The 26956-nt window shown below is 45.6% G+C and overlaps 1 protein-coding gene across 6 annotated transcripts in view; it reads right to left on the minus strand.

Annotated features, from left to right (window-relative positions):
• The window catches only part of PTGR2 (prostaglandin reductase 2), a 1213270-nt gene that overhangs the window by 847161 nt on the left and 339153 nt on the right, over nt 1-26956 (minus strand). For all 6 annotated transcript variants that reach the window (XM_069638758.1, XM_069638763.1, XM_069638762.1 and 3 more), the window contains one exon: nt 15218-15409. In XM_069638758.1, the coding sequence (XP_069494859.1) occupies nt 15218-15409 (192 nt within the window). The remainder of the gene's footprint in view (nt 1-15217; nt 15410-26956) is intronic.

Here is a 26956-nt window from a genome sequence, read left to right on the forward strand (position 1 = left end):
ATCAAAGACAGTTTCCTGAAATGGAGGCATCATTTACAAGGGGGGTGTGGACGGCACCCGTTGAGGTACGTACAGACCACAGGAATCTCCAATATCGACATACCTTGACTTGCACCAACAACCGTCAAGCTTGATGGGCGCTGTCCTTTTACCAATTCGATTTCAAAATTCTGTATATACCTGGAACCCAGAACGTTAAGGCGGATACCCTGTAACGTTCCATGGCTGAAGAGTCCTCTTGTACCACAGTGCCTTTGTACCTGCTGCCATCCAAACACTTCCTGTTTGCGACTGTGTCATTTTTTGGACAAAGTCAAAAAGGCAAAAGACACAGATCCGTACATGGTGATGTTCGAGAAAAGTAGACACTACAGTGAACATAAGGGATTTGGTTTTCACGCCAGCAAACTCTATGTACCTACGATCGGTTTATAGGAATTGATCCTTCAGGGGTTTCCCGACTCCCCGTCAGCAGACCTCTACCTTTGACTTGATCTCCTGACCATTCCGGTGGCCCACCATGAAGTCCACTGTATTCTCCACTTGTCCTACGTGTAACATGCACAAATCCTCTCAACATAAACCTGTGGGGCTTTTGCAATCTTTGGAAGTACCTCTGTTCCCATGACACACTATAGCCATGGACTTTGTGGTCGATCTCCCTGTCTCCAATGGATATTCCTGCATACTGGTTGTCGTTGATTGCTTTATTAAATTAGCCCATTTCATTCCTTTCGTGGACCTCCCCTCAGCGTACCAGACTGCAGCAGCATTTCTTCACAACACATACCGGTTACATGGTCTCCCCGAGAAGATTATCACGGACCGCGGTCAACAGTTCACACCCCCTTTTTGGACAGCTATGTGTCGTGTTCTTGGGATTCAGAAAGCCCTTAGTTCAGGATACCACCCGCAAACCAACGGGCAGATCGAAGGAACCAACTTCAGAACAACTGGGCCAACTTTATAAACACGGCAGAGGTGGCATACAATAATGCAAAACATTCAGCCACCCAATGTAGTCCGTACTACTGCACTTTTGGTCAGCATCCCAAGATACTACCAATGCCTTCCGTGGTTTCCACTACTGTCCCTACCATAGATGCTTTGATTGACGACATCCAACCTGTCCACAAGACGGCCGTAACTAAGATGGAAAAAACAAAGCTTTTTCAGCAATATGCCAATCGGAAGAGAATACCAGCACCCGTGCACCAGGTCAGTGACAAGGTATGGCTCTACACCACGGACCTCCCTCTGCACAACTGTCTACGGAAATTTGCTCCTCGATTCATGGGACCGTTTGCCATAACGAAGAAGATATCTCAGTGGCTTTTCGTCTACAACTACCTGCTACATGGCAAATGCATCCCGTCTTTCACGTTCCTCTGTTGATGCCCCACAAAGAGGACACTTCTTGACATCCCAGTCCTCGACCAGGTCCTATCCTGATTGATGGTGAACCGGAATGCGAAGTTGAAGCAATCTGTGATGCTCGTATTTGCAGTGGTTGATTGCAATACCTGGTCCACTGGAAGGGCTATACTCCGGCTGATCGCTCCTGGGAACCTGCTGGTCAGGTTTTTGCTCCTCGGCTGATACGTCAATTCTATTGTCGCTATCCCTGGAAGCCTGGTGCCCCTCCTGTCCCGAGGTGGAGCAAGAGTGTTACATGCCCGCCCGGGTCCCGACTCTCCAGACCAGGTTTACAGGCTTGGTCTTCATTCCCGCTGGTGCTTGCCTTCTGTTTCAGCACAGCAGTGGGCCTTGGCCGTTATACCCACCCAGGCCCCCGCTTACCTGTTGCTTGCGGTATCCGATGCCCCCGCACTCATCAACACGGCGCAATCCGCCTCAGGGGCTCAGTGTCATGGCTCATCGCACATCGGGGATAACAGAGTGACAACATTCATTGAGGCAACGCTCACTTCCACACCTCGCTTTCTGGTTGCTAGGCAACATACCATCAACAACTTAATTCTGGGTTTACAGGTTTAAGAGCCATGCAGCTACTCAGTTCATGGCCTCTGAACTTTCTTGTTGCCACGCTCCTTCGCTCTGTTGCTTTTCCTGTGTTCGCCATTTGCCTTTTCTGGGTGCTTCTGCTTCTTATCTATCTTAGTCCTGGCTCTGGTTCTTCCTCTGATCATTGTTGCCTCGTCTTGCCTCCAGATTGCCTGTCTCACTGTTTTGCCTCTGCCCAGCTCTGATTGATTGGATTTGGCCATTCTTACTACATCCACGAGTGACCCTCTTTTGTTGGTACCGCGGTACAGTGCGTTGCACTCTCCTTGTACCACGTTATTCCAGGGTACCCATCTGGAGTACAGTGAGGACAGCCCTACTTTTAGCCTCCCAGGTTCTTATTATCTGGTGGCTGATTTAGGGTGGCTTTCCTGTGACACCGGTACTTCCCATCGTTCTTGGTTTTCACATTGGCGTTGAAAGACAAAGGACTCATCAGATCAGGTACGTACCAGCGATCTTCAATCCTTGACAAGCTGTCATAGCAGGGTTAGTCATCCAAAATAGCAGTGAGAGTGGGGACTTTGCCTGCTGTTGATGTTCCAGGGTAAGATATATTATTGCCAGTAGGTTGTATTATGTTGAGATATCTGGTGTGCTATCTTTCTTTGCCCCTATCAAGATAAAGTAGCCCACTAGCCAAGGTTTTTATCCAAAGATGCAAACGTTTTTAGTTAGCATTGCAGGCTTTTGCAGCTACCCACTAGTATCTGGGTTAGAATCCTTAGCAGGCTACTTTCAAGCTTCTCCTTCTCAAGGCCTGGCTATTGCCAACCTTCGAACCAAGGTTCCCACCAGGCTCGGGTACTCTAGGTGGTTCTCTAATCATTACCTGTTCTGTACCACTCCCAATTCATGACCTATTTGGCTAGGCCACTTCATTTACTTTATCTCAATCTCTCCTCCATTTCCTCTCTCTGCAAAACCACTGAGACTCTAGAACAGTGTCCTAATACCCTAATAGTATTGAGACGTGTGCCTCTTTGTATAGTTAGGCTTTAGCAGTGATTGCTTTAATGAGTGTTCTTGTTAGGGTCTGTTTCTCCTTTATTGTTGGTGTTCATGATTGGAGTTTTACTAATGGGTCCACCATCTCTCCCGAGGTGTATGTCCTTTGGTTTTATCAATTCTCAGGTATTTTGTGTGTTATAATAAGCTATTCGGCCCTCGCCCAGCCCTGAGGCCTGAATGCTGAAAAAAACTGTTTGTGGCATCATTGTGGTGAGTACTCTCACGTTTGTGCTAGAAATGCTACATATAAGTTTGCTCAATCATGGAAAGCCTGCACACACTGGACACGTATGCCTATTTTGCTTGCTTTACCTGTGTATTTCCCATCAAACCTCTTCTCTGCGTTTCATGCCAAATCTTGCACACTTGAGATGCGCTTGTCCTAGAATCACACTCTGTGCGTGGATCCGTGCTAGGGAACCTACGCTGCCTGCAGTTTTTCCCTGTACAATAAACACATAACAAATCCTTAGCAGGGCTGTTTTTGTGAGGGTTTCTTCTGAGTAAACTCAATTTACTTGCAATATGTCCCTATTCGGCCACATCCTCATTCCTCCTAAAATGCATATCCTTGTGGGTTACAATACAGCTCCTTCCCTATAAGAGTGGATGTAGGAAAAGTAATGGTTTGTCTGAGGGAGGACTGGGAGAGCTCTGTGGGATCGCCCATATCCCATCTCGAGGCATTGCATCACAGAGCTGGTGGCTTCCTCTGTCGCCCAGAGTTTCTCAGTACACATGGACATCTGAAAAGTGACTGTCATGGGCAACATGTTTGACTAAATTAGAGTGCCACGATAAGTTCAATGACAGTGGTTTGCAGCAAACTCTATGCAAATGTTCTCATTCAGAGGTTGCATAGACTTAAGAGTGCTGAGCCAATAGAGAGTACGCAATTTTGGGGCCAAAAGCTGTACCACAAAACACAGAACCACCATTTGTAGGACAGTATGAGCCTTCTCCGAGAAGGAAAAGAACAGTCTGAAAAGGCAGCCAGCCTCCCAGTGCTAGGGCGGTTGCAGGGACATCCAATTCACTGAATTTTGGTCTTGATCAACCTTGTGTTATACAGCTGCAGCCTAAGCATAGCCATGCTGGCAATAGCAAAGTCGGTGTGCAAATCTATTACAAATGGAGAGAGAACAACTTTTATTAGAAACCAAACATGAGGAACATTTGCATGTAACTACCAAGACACAACACTTAAAATAATTCATGTCAGATATAACTACTCGCCATCACATCTCTCTTATTTTGCCAGTGTGCCCCCGAAAAGGAGCATGTCATTGGCATATGTCTAACATTGGGCCTCATTACAAATCGCCCGGTATGGAAACAACGGTGGCGGTAAACCCGCCGCCACCGTTGTTTCCATGCCGGGCGATCACAACTCCTGCAGGCGGGAGGTGTTGTTCCCGCCAGGTCTGACCTGGCGGGTTTAACACCGCCCGCCTGCAGGCGGACGAGGAAACACCGGCAGCATTACGAGATGCTGCCGGTGTTTCCATGATCCCCATTCCCATCGAGTCCCAGAGGACTCAATGGGAATGGGGATTAACACCATTCCGCCTCCGTGATTCCCGGAAAACCGGGGTTATAATGCCCCGGTAATTCCGGGATCACGGAGGCGGAATGGTAATACGAGTCTGGCGGTAACCAGGCGGTTTTACCGCCGCGGTTACCGCCGGATTCGTAATGAGGCCCATTGTCTTCGAAGGTTGAAATGAGATAGAACTTTCCCTGCTATAGTAAGGTAGCCTTACAGCTACCTGAAGATTTTAGAAATGCATTTGCACTTTGCTTTAAATTGGCATGTGCCATGGTCACGTGTACGTATATTTTAAAATGGAGTCTTGCTATACATGCCAATTTGCTTGTGATTTTATGTGCCCATCTAACTACACCCTTACTTCACATTGGCCATGTGGCATAAAAGAGCTCAGTGTTTGGTACAGACAATGTTAGAATATTGATGCATATTATTTGCTATTATTGTCTATTAAAACGGGAGAGAGCGAACTACTGATGGTTAATCTTAATGAGAAGAGCGCTGTGCCTGAATTGATGTAATGTTTCTACAAAGGGCAGAGAGTCTGCCTTACCTGCAGCTCGAACAGAAAAAGTTGAATGTAGCAGGACTCACTCACATGTCAGACACCACTGATTACCTGGCACTGTAGCAGGGGGCCACAGAGCCATGCCTTGTTGAGTGTATGGCCCTGCATGGGGGGAGGGGCAGGTGCACAACAGATCCACTCTTACTACTGCACAAAGAGTAGGGGAGAATGCAAGGGTTTGGTGGCCCCTGGAACAAAAAGCATTAGAATTCCCTTTGGGTGAGGTTTGCCTACTAGGAAGGATACATTTGTTTAGGTACAAAGCAGACACCCCCATCCCTGATAGACTTTGAAGTACATGTACTATTGGGTTACTGCCTTGTTCTCAGAGACCTCTAGAGATAAACAACTGTAAAGCCACCAAGTAGTTGCGAGATTTAAGATTTCCAGGTATGATCGTTGATGAAAAGAGAATTACTGTGGAGTATCCAGTAAATGTCCCGTCTTTGCCGCGTAAGAAGTTCTCTGCAGAGGGCATTGGGGAGAAAGTTGTACTGTGTCCAACTCTTGTGAGGAAGGTGCCAGGACCTGTACCAGGTCTTCCGAACGGTGAAAGCGGAACTCCAAAAACAGTGAGCACAGGAAGTTTGCTAGGTGAGGGTGCCGGTGAGAGACTGTTAGAATGAAATCTGAATTATAATGTGTTTGTTTTCTGAATGGCCCAATAACAGATAAAAAGGCACCCATAATACTCCCTGAGGAACATTTCTGGAAACACAGCCTTCAATGACTCCTGTACTCCCTTTTTTAACCGAAGGAAGAAGGATCAATGCAATACTATATTTATACGCAACATCCCATCCAAAAATGAACACAGGCGGGGGATATCCATGGGAAGAGATCTCCTGTCATTCAACTTTTATGGATCATAGGTACTGTCCCTGAGAGGCAGGCGGTCCGCATCCAGCGACTCTCAAGCTGCTGTGCTACAAATCCCATGCTCTACTACCATTGTCTATAGTGCCATGGGCTGATGGGAGCTGTAGCCCAAAACATATGGAGAGGCAAAGGTTGCTCTATGGCACATTGCAGAGTCAGTTATCAGAATGGAATCTGCGGCGTTCAGTTTACACACAATGCAATACGTTTTGCATGTAAATCTGCTAACCACACTTTCTGGGTCCTTTTCCTGATAGGTCCAATGTTTCTAGACAGGTGGCAATGGTGACCACAGACATATTTTGTGTAATTTACCGGACCAGAGGATACTTTGTTCTTAACAAACAAACATGTATGCAATCATAGGGACTGGGGGCTTGAAAGGCTCAGCACAGTGCTGAGAGTGTTTTTCTTCTAGGTCACCATTTCAAGAGCAGGGCAGGGAAGCAGTCATCAAACATTCGTTTTATCTGGCAGCAGATGGGTGGAAACTATGAGATGCGTCCAGTCTCAATACACTAGGTGCGTGCAGCCCTCCGCCCGACCCGTCGCCCACAAAAACACAATTCTGCACGTATTTACACTGGAAGGGTAGGGACATTACAAATACTACATTTCACGGTATGCCCTACACATTTGGGTACTCTATACACATCTATTTGTGCTTTTCCTAGTGGATGACTGCTGCACATTTGGGTTTGAAATTCCTGGGTGCTATTTAGCTCCTACTTTTACCTTAGGAAAGCCTGGTTAGCTTGAAACAAACAACTAGCAGGAGCTACTTTTGGCTCCCCCAGGCCAACTGGTGCCTTCCCAACATGTATATGTGCCATTCACTTTGAGTGTTGGAAAATGTTAATATAGAAGAATTAGGAAACATCTAGGGCTCATTTAAACATAATGGATCATACATAAAAGCCAAAACGTTAAACTGTGCATCTCATGTGGAAGTTAGATTTGTATTTGCACTGTGTACCCACTCCTGGTTCCCCAGCTGTAGCCCCTGCTTACTGGGTGATGATGGACACCCATGAGCTGATTTTGTTGCACTCACCTGGTATCCACAGCGACGCCACCCAGCCGGGTTACTCGCTGGTATGCTTCTCAGCTTTGCCCTGATGTGGTCTGCGGGGAAGGTTCTGCCTGAAAATACAGGAGGACTGTGTTCAAGACTGACCGACTGGGCTAAGTATCCTCCCTCCACCCCCGTATGATTTCAGTCCCTCTGGCACCCTCTCCTCACCTTGTGGTAGAATTAGGCGTGCTCTCTATCCTGCCTTCTTTACAGGGGCGCATTGTCTTTCATGGGCGAGTGCGGTCCAGTTACTTCACTGACGCCTGCCCGTTTGATATTGTTCAGGTAGGTCTTATTGCTGTTCTTTAGTTTTGTTGCTATCGTTCATGCCTTTCTTTGTTTAAAATGTCTCTTTTTTCTCCCTTAGGTATGCGGAGCTTCAGCGCGGCGAACTGGCTTGGTTGAGCCCCGCTGGTAAATGATGGCGCATTAAGAGCGCTATGATGCGGTAAGTAAGCACTATGCGCAGCATTGCAAAGTCTTGCCATTGCTAACCTGTGTTTTCCTTACTTGTAGGTCGCGGTGTTCTTCAGCGCGAGTGGAATGTCCGGAGTGGTGCCAGCCAGGAGGCGACCAGTCAGGTAAGCCTTTTGAGCAGTTCGTAATTTGTAAATATCTCTACTGCTTTCTTTAAAGTTGCCTCTATCTTCCTCTTTCAGGTCGTTCTGTCCGGGAGGCGTGCAGATTCGAGGAAGCTGTTCTCAGTAGCTGCGAGTGTTTAAAGATGAAGACTGCAGGTAAGATGCTGCTGCTAATGATGTTCCTTTTGTCTCCTTGCAGGTTCCGCTTCTCCGAGGTTCGAGGGAATAGCTGGACACGGTGAGCATCACGTTGCAAGCTGCAAAGTAACGCGAAGCGGGTTGTCTTGCTCGGGTGTGGTTTCAATAGCCCCAACAAAATAGACCCGGTAAAGTAGTCCCTAGGCTGCCACACCCAAAACACTAGACCGCATAGCTTGCTTCTTAGGAACCAAGCTATGTGGATGCCTCCATGTTGGCTGACAATACAATAAAGTAGCTCCCAAGCACATTGTTTTTCATGGTGTATGAGCCTGGCACCATAGGCGCCAGGACTGGCCCCATGAGGGCTTTTGAAGAGGATGCCAGGCTCTGGAGGCCCAAGTCCTGACTCCACCTGGCCAATGGGTTTGCCAGAGGGGGTTTTGGGCGAGGGTCGTGACAGCACTCCCCCCCTAAGGCCCCTCCCATGGTGTTCCTTCTGTCTGGCCCAGGTTTGGTTGGGAAGTTCCGATGGAATGTCCTGATTAGATGTGGTGCGTGGATATTCTCACTGGGCTCCCAGGATCTATCTTGTGGTCCAAATCCTTTCCAATCGACGAGATAATATAGCTTGGTCCATGAGTATTTAGAGTTCAAGATATCTTTGACTTCGAATTCTGGTTCTCCGTCAACAAGTATGGGCTTAGGTGGTGTCCCAATCCGTGTGCCGGGTTGCATTGGTTTCAGGAGGGACACATGGAATACCGGGTGGATGTGTAGATTAGGTGGTAAATCCAGTTTCACGACTGCTGGGTTGATAATTGCCTTAAAGGTATAGTGTCCTAAGAGTCTGGGATGAAAGGTCCGGGTTCCCTTGATGCGTACGAATTTAGCGGCTAACCAAACTTTGTCTCCTACTTGATAATCAGCAGCCTTTTTCCGGTGTTGGTCGGTGAATCTCTTTTGTTTTTCTTTGGCATGAATGAGGTGTTCCTTTGCCCTTTTGAAAGCCTGAGTAATGGTTGTGTGTAGAGTCTTTACTGCTGGCATTTCCAAGCTGGCTGGAAGGTCTAGTTCAGAGGTACGTGGATGTCTGCCATGAAGGGTATAGAAGGGCGTTTGTCCCGTGCTTGAATGCAAAGAATTGTTCTATGCATATTTGGCTATCCATAGGAGGTCTTTCCAATTCCTTTGTTCGTGGTGCAGCATGCACCGTAAATATTGCTCGAGTGTCTGATTGTTTCTCTCGGTTTGGCCGTCCGTTTGGGGATGGTGACTGGTAGATAGCCGAATGTCAATCTGCGCCATTGCAGAACATTTTTTCCAGAAGTTTGAAACAAACTGGCTGCCTCGATCAGAGACCAGAACCGAAGGGAAGCCATGTAGCTTAACCACGCCCTCCCGTAACACTTTTGCTAAAGTGGCTGCGTCTGGGAGGCCTTTGAGAGGAAAAAAATGGGCCATCTTCGAGATTAAGTCCACAACTACAAGGATGGTGTTGAACCCTTGGCTTGGAGGTAGATCAGTGATGAAGTCAAGGGAAAGAGTGTGCCATGGAACTGGAGGAATGTCCAATGGTTGTAGGAGACCAGATGGTTTTTGTTTCTGTGATTTATTTTGTGCGCAGACACCGCAGGACTGAATATATTGAATGATGTCCTTACGCCAAGTAGGCCACCAAAAGTTCTCTTTCACCTTAGCTAGGGTTTTGGCGATCCCAGGATGCCCTTCGATCAGTGAATCATGATAGTTTGAAATAATATGCTGTTGTAATTCCTTCTTGGGTACATATAGCGGATCCCTAAAAAAGGGTAGATGGTCCTTGATGGTATATTGTTCTCCTTGAGTTTGCCATGCGAGGTAGTCATCAGGATTCATTGTCCGTTGGATTTCTTTTCGCAGTTCTGCTTGTGTTAAGGCTGTCGTGATACCCAAGAGTTTGTCTTCAGGTATAATAGGTACTGGGTCTGGAGTTGTATATACTATTTCATCTATGCCCATGCGAGATAAGGCATCTGCCTTTCCGTTTCTGACTCCTGGTCGAAATGTGATTACATAATCATATTCGGCGAAGAAAAGGGCCCACCGTAATTGGCGCGAGGACTGGGCCTTGGGTGTTTCGAGATATTGCAGGTTTCGGTGGTCTGTGATGACTGTAATGGTGTGTCTGGCCCCCAGAAGGTAGTGCCTCCAGGCTTTAAAGGCGGATTTGATAGCCAGGAGTTCCTTGTCCGTGATGGCATCATTAAACTCTGGAGGTGAGAACTTTTTCGACCAGAAGGCCACAGGATGTAGCTGGCCAGTTTCCGGGTCTCTCTGTGAAAGGACAGCCCCCATTGCGAGACTGGACGCATCAGTTTCAACGACATAAGGGAGGTCTGGGCGAAGATGTCGCAGGATTGGAGCGGAGGTAAACCTTCGCTTAAGTTCCTGAAAGGCTTCTTCTGCTTCTTCGGTCCAAGCAAACCTTTTATTGTTTTTTCGTAATAGTACCTTGATTGGGTGCACAACCTGAGAGAAGTCTGGGATGAACCGGCGGTAGAAGTTCGCAAAGCCCAGAATGCTTTGTACCCCTTTTGAGATGTCGGTGAAGGCCATTTCAGAATGGCATCTACCTTGTACACGTCCATTCTGATGCCTCCTGGAGTAAGGATAAAACCAAGAAATTCTACTTCGGTGACATGAAAAAAGCATTTTTCAAGCTTTGCAAACAAGCGATGTTGACGGAGCTTGGTGAAGACTGAACGAACGTGCCTGACATGATCTTTTTCCGAGGCTGAGTATACTAAGATGTCGTCTATGTACACTAAGGCACACGCATCAATTAACTCCCTTAAGACGTCATTCATGAAATACTGGAATGCTGCAGGAGCGTTGCATAACCCGAAGGGCATGACTTGATATTCAAACAAGCCGTACTTGGTACGGAAGGCGGTTTTCCATTCATCTCCTTTTCTGACTCGGACCAGGTGATACGCTCCTCGAAGGTCCAATTTGGTATAAATCTGGGCATCTTTAACTTCGTCTAGCATCTCAGGGATAAGTGGCAAGGGGTAGCGGTTCTTCACAGTGATCTGGTTCAATGCGCGGTAGTCAATACAGGTTCTGAAGTCTCCTTCCTTTTTCGGTACGAAGAACAAAGGACTGGCTGCGGGGGACTTCGAAGGACGGATAAATCCGTTTGCAAGGTACTGGTCTAAGTAGGATTTCAAATGAAGGTTTTCTGGTTCTGTGAGAGCGTAGATCCTGCTGCAAGGGATATGTGCACCAGGAACAAGGTCGATCTGACAGTCATAGGGCCTGTGCGGCGGAAATGTATTGGCTTGGTCCTTTCGTAAAAAAAAACATCCAGGAAATCATGGTATTCACTTGGCAAGGTATTAGTTGCTCCCAGGGTTGATACTGTCGCTCCGGGATTTTCGTGCCCGCCAGTATATCAAAGGGTTGTGAACAACCAACCATGGCATCCCTAGTATTAGCATGAACTGAGGTACCTTGATGAGATCAAATGAAATAGACTCCCGATGTCCATCCTGGCACAGCAAGGTTACCCTGCCTGTGCACTGGGTTACTGGTCCGGAAGCGATTTCTGTCCCATCCACGGTGATTACCTTGTCCATAGTTGGCTTAGAACACAAAGGAAGCCCCATCTCTGCTGCCAGTTCTTGATCAATATAATTTCCAACTGCTCTGCTATCGATGTATGCTTCAACGGCATGCATTCTTGACGACTGTTGGTGGTTAATTAAGATCACTGGTATTGCAAAGTGCGAGGTCTGCAACTCTTTCTTCTCATTCGACAAACTGACCTCTACGTTTGTCGAGCTTGGTAGTTTTCCGATTCCTTAGCTTCATCCTTCTCTGTGGCCCCGACTGTTCTTCTTGGGGGTTTTACTGGACAGTCCTTCAGGAAATGTCCTGGTTTCCCACAATACAAACAAAGCTGTTGTTTTCTTCTTTTGTCCCGCTCTTGTTTTGTTAATGGAGGCCGTATCCCTCCAATCTGCATGGGTTCTACAGCATTTTCAGGTACACGGGGTGGTTTTCCCTTAGTCGAACATACAAGGTCCGAGGGTCCGTCTTAGACCGTTCTGCCTTTCGGTCCTGCAACCGGTGGTCTAGCCGCACAACCAGATTTATGAATTCTGCACAGTCTCTGGGTGGATCAACCACCTGGGCTAGGACGTCCTTTAATTCGCTTCGTAAGCCTTGATGGAATAACGTGGTTCTTTTGTTTTCTGGCCACCTAGCTTCGGCTACCAGTCTGTTGAAGGTAGCAATTAACGTTTACAAGTCCTGATTTCCCTGTCGGAGGGACAAGACTTCATTGGGCCTCATTACGACCCTGGCGTTAAGGGTTTAACGGCGCCGTAAAAGGTGTCGGCGCCGTTAATCCCTTAACGCCTGATTACGAGGTCCCTTTGCGGGACCCGACCTTAACGGCTGGTTTTACCAGCCGTTAAAGTAGAGTGCCGCGAAGGGACCTTGGTGCTAAGTACGGTGCCGCAATTTGCGGCACCATACTTAGCGCCTTCCCCATTCCCATTGAGCCCTATGGGGCAAAAATAGGAATGGGGAAGGGCCCATGGTGAATGGGGAATTACTGCCCCTCCAACCTTGGAATGGAGCGGTAATTCCGCCATTCACCATGGGGACACCGGCATGGACCATGGTGCTAATAGAACCATGATTTAACGCTGGGGTCGTAATGAGGCCCATTGTCTACTGCTTGTTCCTGGGTATGGCGAGCAAAACGTTTTTCCATTTCTCTCTGGAACCCCCCAAAGTCATGTAATAGAGGATCGTCATGGGTTACCAACGGCACCAACCAATCTGCTGGACTACCATTCAGGTATGATAAGGCAAAAGCTACCCGAGCTTGGTCGTTTGGAAATGCTCCAGGCCTACAAAGAAAATGAAGGCGGCACTGATTGATGAATGCCGCATACTTCCGTGGGTCGCCTGAGAACCTTACTGGTGGTGCCAGGGGCACTATTCCAGGTAACGTGATCTGTCTCGGAGTGGGTGGTATGGTGGGGTTTTGCATTGTTGGATTGCTTCCAGGTAGAGGCGTCTGTCCTGCCTGTGATTGCAAGTATTGCCTGCTAATCACTTCAGTGCGTTCTTTGGTCACGATTAGGTCTCTCCGGAGGGCATTAGTCTCTTGTCGGGCAGAATGAACCTCAGCACGAAGCTCTCCTAGTAATTGGGCCAATTGGTCCATTTCTGATGTCTCCATGGCGCCCAGGTGGATTTGTTATGGTAGGCTTCGCATTCTGTTACGCTCACCTGGTATTCACAGGGACGCCACCCAGCCGGGTTACTCGCTGGTATGCTTCTCAGCTTTGCCCTGATGTGTCTGCGGGGAAGGCTCTGCCTGAAAATACAGGACTGTGTTCAAGACTGACCGACTGGGGTAAGCATCCTCCCTCCACCCCCGTATGATTTCAGTCCCTCTGGCGGCCCTCTCCTCACCTTGTGGTAGAATTAGGCGTGCTCTCCGTCCTGCCTTCTTTGCAGATGCGCGTTGTCTTTCATGGGCGAGTGCGGTCCAGTTACTTCACTGACGCCGGCCCGTTTGATATTGTTCAGGTAGGTCTTATTGCTGTTCTTTAGTTTTGTTGCTCTCCTGCATGCCTTTCTTTGTTTAAAATGTCTCTTTTTTCTCCCTTAGGTATGAGGAGCTTCAGTGCGGCGAACTGGCTTGGTTGAGCCCCGCTGGTAAATGATGGCGCATTAAGAGCGCTATGATGCGGTAAGTAAGCGCTATGCGCAGCGCTGCAAAATCTTGCCTTTGCTAACCTGTGTTTTCCTTCCTTGTAGGTCGCAGTGTTCTTCAGCGTGAGTGGAATGTCCTGAGTGGTGCCAGCTGAGAGGCGACCAGCCGGGTAAGCCTTTGGGCAGTTCGTAATTTGTAAATGTCTCTACTGCTTTCTTTAATGTTGCCTCCATCTTCCTCTTTCAGGTCGTTCTGTCCGGGAGGCGTGCAGATTTGAGGAAGCTGTTCTCAGTAGCTGCGAGTGTTTAAAGATGAAGACTGCAGGTAAGATGCTGCTGCTAATGATGTTCCTTTTGTCTCCTTTCAGGTTCCGCTTCTCTGAGGTTCGAGGGAATAGTTGGACACGGTGAGCATCACGTTGCAAGCTGCAAAGTAACGCGAAGCGTGTTGTCTTGCTCGGGTGTGGTTTCAATAGCCCCAACAAAATAGTCCAGGTAAAATAGTCCCTAGGCTGCCACACCCAAAACACTAGACCGCATAGCTTGGTTCTTACGAACCAAACTATGTGGATGCCTCCATGTTGGCTGACAATACAATAAAGTAGTTCCCAAGCACATTGTTTTTCATGGTATATGAGCCTGGCGCCATAGGAGCCAGGACTGGCCCCATGAGGGCTTTTGAAGAGGAAGCCAGGCTCTAGAGGCCCGAGTCCTGACTCCACCTGGCCAATGGGTTTGCCAGAGGGGGTTTTGGGCGAGGGTCGTGACAGGTTTGAGCTCCTTCCTGCTCATTGAACCTTCATTTCGAGCCCTTAATTGAGAGAGGGTGAATTCCATAAATCAATGTTCTTAGATTATTGAAGCACAACCCAAATAAAAAAAAAATAATGCATTGTTTTGGGTCATACTATCTGCCTCATTACACGGTAGGCGGTAAGGGTTTACCGGTACCAGTATTTTACCGGTACTGGTAAATCCTTACCGCCTTACTACGAGGTCCCTTTGCGGGTTGGGGAATTTAACGCCTGCTTTTTGCAGGCGTTAAAAACCAACCCGCAAAGGGACCCAGGGAGCTAATTACGGTACCGTAATTTGCGGTACCGTAATTAGCGCCTTCCCCATTCCCATTATGCCCTATGGGACAAAAATGGGAATGGGGAAGGGCAATGGTGGAAGGGGGAATTACCGCCCCGCCAACCTTGGAATGGGGCGGTAATTCCCCTTTCCACCAAGGCGGTGCCGGTATTTTACCGGCATGAACCATGGCGCTAATAGCGCCATGGTTCTCCGCCTACCGTGTAATGAGGCCCTATGTTTTTCTCTTATGATGGCAGGAACCCACATCTGGCGATATGGCCGCTAGGTTTTCTGAGGCGTCATTTGGAGGAACCTGATGCAAATTAGGTCTGACACATCATTTCTATAGAAAGGTGGACATTTCCAAAGTGCTCCAGTAACAAAGTCAGATCATTCTTTTGTGCTTCTATCCCTCAAGCATTCTTCATTCCTCCGAAATCTATGAAAATTACTTTACAAATCATGAGAATCCCTCTTCTTAGACTCACTCACCTAAACATTGGAGTGCCCTTACAACTCTCCTAAATCCTAAAGGTGCACGGGAGAGCAAAACAAAAGGATAAACATACACTGCTTTTTCTGATGATAAGGAATACCTTCTGAAGGAGTTCTCCGTCCATTATGGCTTCAGATTGCCATGGCCACGCCATTGAAGTCACAAAATCGCCAGCACAAAGGTTGCACTGCCTACTCTCCAACACTACGCCCACTCCACTGCCATCTGCAGGTTCCGACAGTTGCCAAGGCTGTAGGTAGTTTGCACCAGTGTCTTCATTCATACGGCAGCGCTGAAAAAAAAGCTTACATTAGGGGAGATCATTCTTGGTTACACTCACTCAGGCATGAGTACACACACCATCTCCTCTCTGGTATCAGTCCCTGTAACATGCCCACTTCCAAAAAAAATCAGTACTCCACATAAGATCACAACCCAACTTGCCCATTCACTTACCATTCATAAGCCAAGATTCTGATCTTTAAATATTCATAGACCAAGGGTGCCCAAGTTTAATATTTATAGAAAAGAGGTTCAGTATAGAAATGTTCAAGGACCATGCTGTTTTGGATGAATGTAAGACATAATGCCAGCAAGACACAACAGCCTTAGTGTCTTCTTTCCCCTTTGAAGGCTGAACTATGAGTATATGTGTTTAGGCCCAATATATTCGCTAAATCCAGAAACATTTAAGAAAATACCCAACTTAAAAAAAAATTGTTGCACCGTGAACGTACCCCAATTGGGAATGTATAAATAGGACCCTAGGATAAATACAGAATCAGTGAAATGAAAGAAAGAGGAGGTTTGAATGGTTAACACATCCAGGTGCTTTTAGGTTTTGAAGTTAGTTTTTTTTGTCCATAGGTGTAATTATAATTTATTTTAATATATTTTCTTAACAAGTAGAAGTAAAGACCTGGCGATGTTGGGCGCTTTATGAGAAATGGAAAGATGCCTCACTCAGAAAATACGCATATGCTCTCGCCAACAGGCAGCCATGCATTCCGCCACTTCGTCATGTATTGCATTTATGGTGTGCGAATAGGAATGTACCAAGGTTAAGCCTAGCTGGCCAGTAACGGAGCTCTTTACAGGAGCTGGGAATTACGTGTACGGGGGGCAGTGTCGAAGGGCAAAAGGGGAGTTCAGTGATCAACAAGGTGTTGTTCAAAGCAAAGGATTTTCAGTTTCTGTCTGACCAATGTTCGTAGGGTAGGCTCTTCAAAATTACATCTGATTGAATGTGAAAGTTTCTTTCCTGTCTTTTTCTTTTGTTTGGTTTTTGATCAACCTGGTGATGTCAAGACATTTTGTCACGTGAGGACCTACTGATAGCTTTGATTCCTCACGAATGCTAAGAGGGACTATTTGTATGTATTTGGTTGATGGGTGTGCAATTTGATTACAAGGGCTGTACAGATAAAAGCAAAACATGTAGACACTCTTTTAGCATGGGTAGGGTGTGGAGACATGAATGAGGATATCTGGTGACATACGTACAAAATAGTGATGCGAATAATACATATTTAAATAGTATCAGTTATAATCTAGAGGATGTGGAGAGTTTTCGTAGGATACCACGAGGGTTCATTCGAAATGCATATATACATATTAGAGGATATGCATTTACAAATGAATACTTAAGGAATTGGGTTAGGGTGGTAAGGCAGTTCAGGGAGAGGGGCATGAAGGAAGTGTTGAGGGGCCCCTTGACTGCCTAGGCTGTGTATCTAAAGCCTGTCTTTAAATCGATCCCACTGTATTAACTACTCTGATGAATTCCAGTAGTGAGGGGTGTCCTGGCCAATGGATAAACCAACCACGCCATGACTAGTGCTATGATTTAAGGCTGTACAGTTTATAAAACAGAAAATAAGGGATTAGGGTTAACTGAGGTCACAGGGGGGTCAAGCAACAAAGCTAGTCAAGTTTCTTCTTAGAACTGTAGACCGCAGGCATTCCCTCAATCCTCTTAGCCTCCTCCACCGGCAGTAAGAAATTACTCAATGGGGCTCATTATGAGTCGGTCGGTACATGGTAAAAGTGTTGGTAATAATGTTTATCGGCACTTTCACCAAACCAGCCAACTACAAGGTTGTTGGTAGGGGTGGAGGATTTACCTCCAGCTCAGAGCTGGGGGTACATTCCTGGAAGAAAATCATTGTCTGCACCCATTTCAATCTGGTTTTCGACCTAAAATGGGCACAGAGTTTGTAATGAGATGAGACCGGAGCACTTATCCTCCTTGATCTCTCCGTGGCTTTTGACACAGTGGACCTTGATATCCTACTGACCAGACTGGAACAAGCAGGGGTTACTGGACCTCTTTTAGCATGGCTTCAATCTTTCCTTGAGGGCCGTTAAAAAATGTTTCCTTTCAAACTTGTTTTTCTTCTTCGGTGGAACAATCTTGAGGAGTTCTGTATGGGTCAGCTCTGTCACCCCTTCTTTTCAACATGTATGTTCGACTACTAGCTGACCTTATTGCTGAATGTGGAGTCCTTTTTTATTCATATGCTGATGACACTCAGCTGATGTTTCGGCTGGACTACCCCCAACCAGCACCCCTAAGAAAATGCGGGATTGCTTGGAGAAAGTAGGCAGCTGGATGTTGGAAAATTGGTTGAAATTGAATGGAAGCAAAACGGAAGTCCTGGTTGTTGGTCCTCATGGGATGGGTTACATGTTGAACTCGTAGTATTAGCCAAATCACTGGGCCCCTCTCCGGTTCCCTGCGCCTCAGTAAAAAGCCTGGGGGTGAAACTTTCACCCAACGGCTCGCGCCAGGCCCAGATCTCTGCAACCTGTAATGCTGGGTTTGGGAGACTGAAGGTTTTGAGGAAGATTACCCTTCCCCCAGCCAACCGACATCCACTATAATGGGATCATTGTATTATTGCAATGGCATTTACCTGGGACAGCCCAAGTATCAAACCCAGCGGATGCAGGTACTACAACATTCAGCAGCGCGACTGGCACTTATGGTGCCTCGCCTGACCCCCTCATTAGTGCTCCTGAACCATTTGCTTTGGTTGCCGGTGGCCGCCCGAATCGAATTTAAGATTCTTTGTGTCGTCCATCAAGCTGTACATAACACCGGCCTCCATTTCTTAAAAGCAAAACTAGAGCGGTATTGTCCAGCTGGACAACTGTGCTCTGCATCCCACCTGCTTCTTAAGATCCCTAAATATCAATGAAAGCGAATGAGTGGTTGCCCTTTCTCAGTTCTGGCACCCAGCTTGTGGAATGCTCTTCCGTTATCTCTGAGAACACTTGCTGAATATCTCCCTTTTAGAAGAGCGCTGAAAACCCACTTGTTTTAACTTAGTTTTTCTTTTCCTCTACTAGGAGTGTGAAGTAGTGGTTGTTTGGGCTGCCGCCCCTTTCTAGCGCCTAGATGCCTTTGGGCCTTAGTTCGCACTCTATACATTTTCAAATAATAAATCTGACCCCTGCTGGCATAAAACTGCTTGTGTTACTGGCACAGTAATACCGCACCGGTAATTGCAGCAAATTCCCCCCATGGAGTCCTATGGCATTCCATGGAATGGGGATTTACTGTGAATACTGGCACTTGTAATCTGCCGGTATTTCCGACAGAAAAGTGCTGGTAACGATAACGATAATAGCAATCTGGAATAACCACCAGAATACCGGCAAACCCATAATGACCTTCTATGTCTCTGAGGTTTTAAATTCTCTGAACTTCTTTCTTGGCTCAATGGGGTGTCTTTTTGTTAGAATGTTGCCAGTGCGTTTCTCTTGCAGGAAACCTCACAGCACCACCCCTAATAACTTGGACAGACTGAACGTGGGCCAGGCGCTAGTTTGTTGTGCTCGTGTTAGGTCCCAGGGTTTCTTAGGCATAACCCCTTCTGCAACCTGTCAGGTGCTGCTCCTCCACCAACCTAGGAAACTTGCCAAAAACACAGGCCTCAACCATCCCCTTCTCCTTTTGCTTTGGTCGGACTATTCATTCCCCTCCTTGTTGTCTCTGCTGCTGTCCTCCTCGAAGATCTGCCACACTCTGAAATCTTCTTCCCACCCTTTTTTCTTCTCTCTCCCGCCTCCCCAAGTGGTTGAATCATGTGAGTAAGCAATGTGATTGGCGGTCATAATAAATCACACGTGTCAGTAATTTGTGAACTGAGGCCTAGAGTGGTTCCGCTCACTGGGATTACTCAGAAAGTCTGGTGCAGCATTCAGTAGCACTCATTAAGTTCAAGTTCTCTCTTTTCAGTTAAGTAAGCATCTAGTATCTTGACACATGCCGTGCTCCACGATCACTGGCAGGTAGGAATGACATGCAAGTGTGTAAGTATCAGTTGCTAACTTGTGTCAAATCAATCCTCTGCACTCTCAACACAGGCACTGCTGAACCCCAAATTCACAGACATCCAAAGTGAGAACAGCAAATTCCCTCTAACGCTTAACCAGGCAATTGTTCCTTCCGGGTATAAGACTTATCTGGGTCTGATCTGGAAGTGCAACATTACAGGATAGGAATGGGCTGAGAAAACTGAGGGATCCCTCATATACCTTCTCTGGGGCATACTTGACAGAACATGTGGTGGTCTCCCCGGTGCAATCATCCAGCCTCAGAGGTGATGCAGTTTAAATCTGCTATTAAAGAGAACTCCAAAAAATGTGAGCATTGTGTGAAGGAAAGATGAGATTGGGATGGCAGAAAAAAAGGAATGAGTGGGAGGGAAGGAAATAGGGGATTCGAGGGAGGGGTTGGTGTAGGAGGCTGGGAGAAATAGGTCTTCTGTCTTAAAGTAGTTAAGCAACAAAGTGCCATCTAGTAAAGGATGGTGCAGAGGCACTTGGCGTTGCGGCCAGAGGTGACAAGTGAAGGAGGGAAATTAGAAGACAGCCGGTGGCAGGAGTAAAGACAGAAATAATGTCATGGGATTGGCAAAGTTACTGTACAGAATTCCAGTAGAAATCACCTGCACCATCTCCAATTATTCATCATTATTAATCATGGACAATAAGGCAGAGTTGCACAAAATCAAGAAAATATAATCAAAAGGGGGACACACTTTAGCTAGGTTGACCAATAGAAGACTTTGAGCATTGGAGGGACTAAATTGCCTGTTTTTGCACACTGCCAGTATTTGGCCCTTAGGGGGGATTGAACTGGGTAGTGAGCAAATATACGAGTTAAACCAAAGCAAGACCCCCTCGACTACAGACACCTTGCACAACTCAGCAGTTTAGGTATTAAATGCCTAATAAATATGCATTCACTGGAATGGAACCACTATTTTATATCCCGTAAAATGCCTGAAACACATTAGGATACCCATTTCTATCATGCAATTTATATATTGTTTTCAGCGCTTTGAAATGCAAATACATGCTTCACAGTGTGGTTGGAGAGAACAGATGAGCAGGCGCTAGCCACACATTTAGGGAGAGTATTTATACCTGGGAAAATTGAGGTAAGAGCACCATAAATTAAGTCTGCGCTCAAAAACATTTTGAATACAATAAATACCCCTCTGTAAAATCTCTGAAACACAAACTTAAATTAAAAAAGGAGAGCATCAGTAATATGGCTGGAACCCAACAAATGTAGCTGGTTGATTTCATCAAGTGTTCTGCCCTTAATCCATCCATCAATGTGCTGGCTACAACAAGTGGCAGAATGCCTATGTGCTTGAGAAAAGTATGAGTGTGTGCCTTTTCGACGGGTCATCCATGTACAGGTACTGTACTTGAACCACTGTGAAATGAGTGGAAGGCACACCGAGTGGCAAAATGATAGACATATGGTACGGCTGTAATGGTCGGGCATTGGGGATATTTCAGGCGCAACCCAGTGGCGAGATGTGTCAATCAAATGGCCATTTTGGGTGTTAAGAAAAAGAGCGATACGTACATATCTTGCTCTCAAATAAGTACAAGACTACCCCTCCCTAAAACAGACAGGTAGTGCTAGTGGCCCACATGGGGCTAGGGTATATTTACCTCAGCCATTTGTGATCGAGCTGCCAAGTTAGAGTACTGTTAAACAAAGTTTATTCTAAATTAATAATGTATCCATATTAAAAGCAATATAAGAGAATTACCAAAACATATAACTGAATGTGTCATTTGTAACACAATAACAAACAATTTTGACTCTAAAAGAGTGAGGTTAGTAACTAGAGGTGATTATATGTGCTGCAGACAGTGGCAGCACATTTCATCTGTCAACACTTTTTTGTGTTGCCAGTTCGGGGGTAACTCGGAAAGATTCTGGTTTGCAAAGTTTGTAATAGCCTCTGAACTTTCTTCAGGACACTGGTGCTACAAGCAGTGTAATGTTGTTATCGAACATGTGTGGGGATAGATGGTTCCTCAAATCTAAATAAAAACAGATAAAATTGTGTCGGGAAGTTGTGTATAGCAAGAATTAGATCAACGAAAGAGCCGTAGTATTGGTCTCTAGTAGCTGTGGGTTGCTACCTACCCAATATTTCTTCTCTGTGTCTTGTGCTGAATTGAGGAAGGACTGTCGTCTGTACAGTGGCGTGTTTCATTTTGGCTCTGGTGGCTGCTGCAGAGAAGCGGAAAGAGGGCTTAATGTACCTCATTAGTCACAAGACTAATCTGTTATTATCTGTGTATAAGCCCAGTTAGTAGTAGTTGTTGAATTACCTGGTAAAGTGCTCTTCTTAGGTGTAATACTGAAAAGGCAGTATTAACTCTGGACGAGCAGAACTGAACCAGCTTGTGGCTGAAGGTTGTTCTGAAAAAACAAAGTTGTTTGGAAGGTTTAGGAGCAGAAGGCTCTCAGCTTGTAGTATAAACTTAATTGTGTATTACAAGTGATAATTTCACAAGTAATAGTTTTGAAAAGGCGTGTCGCGTTCATTGTCCATCTAGTGATATACATAGATCGCCAGGGATCTACAATTTAGCAAAAGGTAAGGAGCAGATGGCTCTCGGTTTATAGCAGAGGCTTAGTTATGTCTCACAAGTGATACCACAAGTAATAGTTTAAAAATGGAAAAAACATGCCATGTTCGTTGGCCGTGAAGTGATATATCTCTTGCAGGGAAAATTAATCCGAATGTCTGGTAGACCGTGGTGCACCTGTGAGTAGGATGATGTCTCAGGCATCGGTTGCTAAGCAACCTGCTATTGCGGCTTGATTGTGACGGGGGAGCTCGATGTGTAAGATCGTATGCATAACACTGAAAAAACGCACCAAATGGTAACGATTCAGCGGTGTTGTGACTATGAAAAACAGCATTATTCAGAAAATAGAACACAGGGAACGAAATTGCTTGTCGGCCGCTCAGGCGTCTAATCCATGGGTCTACCCGAGAGGAGAATGCTGTCTCAGGCATCAGTTGCTAAGCAACCTGCTAACGCGGCTTGATTGCGGCGGGGAGCTCGATATGTACGATTGTGTACATAACACTGAAAAACAGACGGTCTGTGTCAAACGGTAACGGTTCACAGGTGTTGCGACTATGAAAAACAGCATTATTCAGAAAAAGGGGCGCGGGGAACAAACGTACTTGTTGGCTGCTCTGGCGTCTAATCCAGGCAGTGGCTGAAGCACGCGCATGCGTCTGGGCAGGGTAGGAGTCTTTTTGTATTCAACTAGCTTTATCGACAACGCGGGCGGCTGGGCTGTTGCTAGGCAATGTCTGTTGTCGCGTCGCTCATACATGAGCTGAAGGTCCTAAGCTTATTATTAATGAGGCTTGTGTACCGGACGGTCATAGGTGGGTAAATGACCATGGGGAGGTAGCGCATGGTTTAGCACAACGAGGAGCGAGTGCAGGGCATGGCTGCTATCTCAAAAAATATACACATGATTGTGTGCTAATGTAACTTTAGATGGAGAGGATTACGTATGGTGCATAAAGACTGGCTCAGCAGCATGTGGGGAACAGCAAGCCTGATTATGAGTGTGTACAGATCAGGTTTGGGAGTTGCAAAATTAAGGTGGCTCTCTCAAGGAGATTCATAGGCAAGATGAGATCCTTCGTACAAGACACTACGGCTATGATAAACATTCTAACTAAATTGACCATCGAAAAAGAAGATATTCTTGTAACTCTTAATGTCGAGCCACTGTACACAAGTAACCCCCAGAAAGAATGCATTGAGGTCTTAAGAACATATCTAGACAGGAGAGTCAACACAGAAATACCAACACATTTTCTTCTAGAAAGTACTTGCCTAGCCTTAAGGGAAAACCTTTTTGTATATAACGATGACTTCTACAAACAATGGCATGGGACCAGCATGGGGACACATTTGCTCCAGATGTGGCTAACCTCTTCATGGACAATTTTGACCACAAATCAATATATGACGAATATAATATTTTCAAATATAACCTCATTTGCTGGCTACATCAATTATTTTTTCTAATGTGGAGGGGACCTATAGTACTACTCAATGAGTTTTTGGAATGGCTGAATATTCAGAATGTATCAATTAAGTTCACAATACACTACGATGCAACACGCATGCCTTTCCTTGACCACAACAGCAAAGATCTTACAAACCGCCTCACAGAACGAGGCTACCTATCACTGATTGTACGGAGGGCACGAAAAAGAGCTCGCAACACGACCAAACAGGTGTGTCTCACGAAACAATTGAGGGAACAAAAGGCAGACAAAATAACCTACGTGGCCACTTGACTTCCTTGAGCAACCAATTGAGAAAAACTATACTTCGCCACTCGAATGTTCTTAAGACCGAAAACTTCAAACCAGAAAACCACGTTTTGCCTTGAAACGGAGCAAGAATCTAAAAGATTGGCTGGTACATACATACGAAGAACCTTAAATACGACCTAGCACACAAACAACCTTATTGCGCTTACCACCTGTGACTGGACATTAAAGATGTGGGAAATGTTCTGTCCGCGTCCTCACACAAAATCTAAAAGAAATTGATCTTTATCGCACTAAATGGAAGTATATGTCCTTCACTGTCACACCAAATGGTCAATATATGGGATAAAATGGGTTCATAGACATAATTTCGAATACAAAATATTCGAAAGTCAAAAAGTCGAAAAAAAAAATGTCGAATTTTTTTTTAATGACATTTTTTTTTCGAAATGGGGTGTTCCCCCCCCCAACCCCCCCTTTTTCTATTTTTACCTATTTTTTTCACAGAAACTAGAGCCCAAAAAAAAATATCGAAAAAAAAAACAATTCGACATTTTTTTTTTCGACATTTTTGATTCGACTTTTTTGACTTTCGAAATTATGTTTTCGAAATTATGACTGGACACCGATAAAATGCCCTTGTGGACTGATTTACGTAAGCAAATGTAAAAGAGAAATACGCCAGCATACTTGCAAACACAGATCATGCCTCAAAAATCAAGTGGCAGATAAACCGATGGTGGCACATTTCAAGGCGAAAAACGATAAACATTCAGATATGTTCGGGTTCATTATTCAAGCAGTCAGAAATCCATTCCGACGAGGAGTCCGGGACCTCCTATTACGAAAACTTGAACAAAAATTGATTTTCTGACTTGATTCTGTAAAGAAAGGCCTAAATGTATCCATTGAGTGGAACCTTTTCTTTAGCTAAACACATATCTAGATGCACATACACCCAGCAAACGCACGTGTCGGACAATAGAAAGTGTGTCAATTATTCCTGCAACCTTACACACATCAAGTCCAATGCAAATAGACATTCATTTGGTATTTCTATGTCGCATTTACTTTGGTTTGTTTTCTCTTGTCAAAACATGTTGACATTGTTTTAATATGCTTTGAACAGTTTTGCATTGATTTGTCTGTTTAGTAATAATGCCCGACAGTGACACCCATGGTAGTCCTCCTCGAGTCTCCTGGAGAGAGCCATCTTACTTTTGCGACTCCCAGCCTCGATCTGTACATACACATAATCAGGCTTTCTCTCCCCACATGTATCCATTGAATGGAACCTTTTCTTCAAACAGATACCCATTCATTTGGTATCTCCATGTCCCTTTTACTTCGTTTTTTCTTGTCAATATAGGCTTTGAACAGTTTTGCATTGATTTGTCTGTTTAGTAATAATGCCTGACTACTGACAGTGACACCCATGGAAGTCCGCCCTGAGTCTCCTTGAGAGAGACACCTTATTTTTGCAACTCTCAGGCCTTATATGTACATACTCATAATCAGGCTTGCTCTCCGCACATGTTGCTGAGCCACTGTCTTTATACACCATACCTAATCCTCTACATCTAAAGTTACATTAGCACACAATCATGAGTATATTTTTTGAGATAGAAGCCATGCCCTGCACTTGCCCCTTGTTGTGCTAAACCATACGCTACATCCCTGCGGTCATTTTCCCACCTATGACCGTCATGTACACGGGCCTCATTAATAAAAAAGCTTAGGACTTTCAACTCATGTATGAGTTCTTGCACATAGAGATGCAACAAGAGACGTTGCCTAGCAACAGCCCAGCCGCCTGCGTTGTCGATAAAGCTAGTTGAATACAATCAGACTACTAGCCTGCCAAGACGCATGCGCGTGCTTCAGCCACTACCTGGATTAGATGCCGGAGCGGCCAATAAGTAAGTTTGTTCCCTGCGCCCTTTTTTCTGAATAATGCTATTTATTATGACACCGCAGAACCGTTCCCATTTGGCACATAATGTCTGTTTTTCAGTGTTATGTACACGATCGTACATATCGAGCACCTCTGCTGCAATCAAGCTGTGTTAGCAACCGTTGCATGAGACAGCATTCTGCTCTCAGCTAGACCCACGGATTAGACGCCGGAGCGGGCGACACGCAATTTCGTTCCCTGCATTTTATTTTCTGAAAAATGCTGTTTTTCATAGTCATGACACTGCTGAACCGTTACTATTTGGCATGTTTTTTCAGTGTTATGCATACGATCTTACACATCGAGCTCCCCCGCCGCAATCAAGCTGCACTACCAGGTTGCTTAGCAACCAATACCTGTGACAGCATTGTGCTCTCAGTTAGACCCACGGTCTACCAGACATTTAGATACATTTTCCCTGCAAGAGATATATAACTAGACAGCCAACAAACACAGCACATTTTTTTGCAATTTTTAAACTATTACTTGTTCTATCACTTGTGAGACATTGCAAAGCCTCTACTATAAGCCGAGAGCCTTCTGCTCCTGACCTTTTGCTAAGTTGTTGATCCCTGGCGATCTATGTATATCACTAGACGGGCAATGAACGCGACACGCCTTTTCAAAACTATTACTTGTGAAATGATCACTTGTAATACACAATTAAGTTTATACTACAAGCCGAGAGAAAGCCTTCTGCTCCTAAACCTTGCAAACAACTTTGTTTTTTCAGAACAACCTTCAGCCACAAGCTGATCCAGTTCTGCTGGGCCAGAGTCAATACTGCCTTTTCAGTACTAAGCCTGACAGAGCACTTTACCAGGTAATTCAACAACAACAACTAACTGGACTAATACACAGATAATAGATTAGTCTTGTGACAAATGAGGTACATTAAGCCCTCTTTCCGCCTCTCTGTAGCGCCACCAGAGCCAAATTGAAACACGCCACTCTACAGACGACAGTCCTTCCTAAATTCAGCTTAAGACACAGAGAAGAAATATTAGGTAGGTAGCAACCCACAGCTACTAGAGCCCAATACTACTTCTCTTTCGTTGATCCAATTCTTGCTATAAACACCTTCCCGACACAATTTTATCTGTTTTTATTTAGATTTGAGGAACCATCTATCCCCAAAAAGTGTTCAATAACAACATTACACTGCTTGTAGCACCAGTTTCGTGAAGAATGTTCGGAGGGTATTACAAACTTTACAAACCAGACTCTTTCTGAGTTACCCCTGAACTGG

The sequence above is a fragment of the Ambystoma mexicanum genome, chromosome 14, assembly GCF_040938575.1.
Source record: "Ambystoma mexicanum isolate Mex_15411 chromosome 14, UKY_AmexF1_1, whole genome shotgun sequence".
NCBI classification, from domain to species: domain Eukaryota; kingdom Metazoa; phylum Chordata; class Amphibia; order Caudata; family Ambystomatidae; genus Ambystoma; species Ambystoma mexicanum.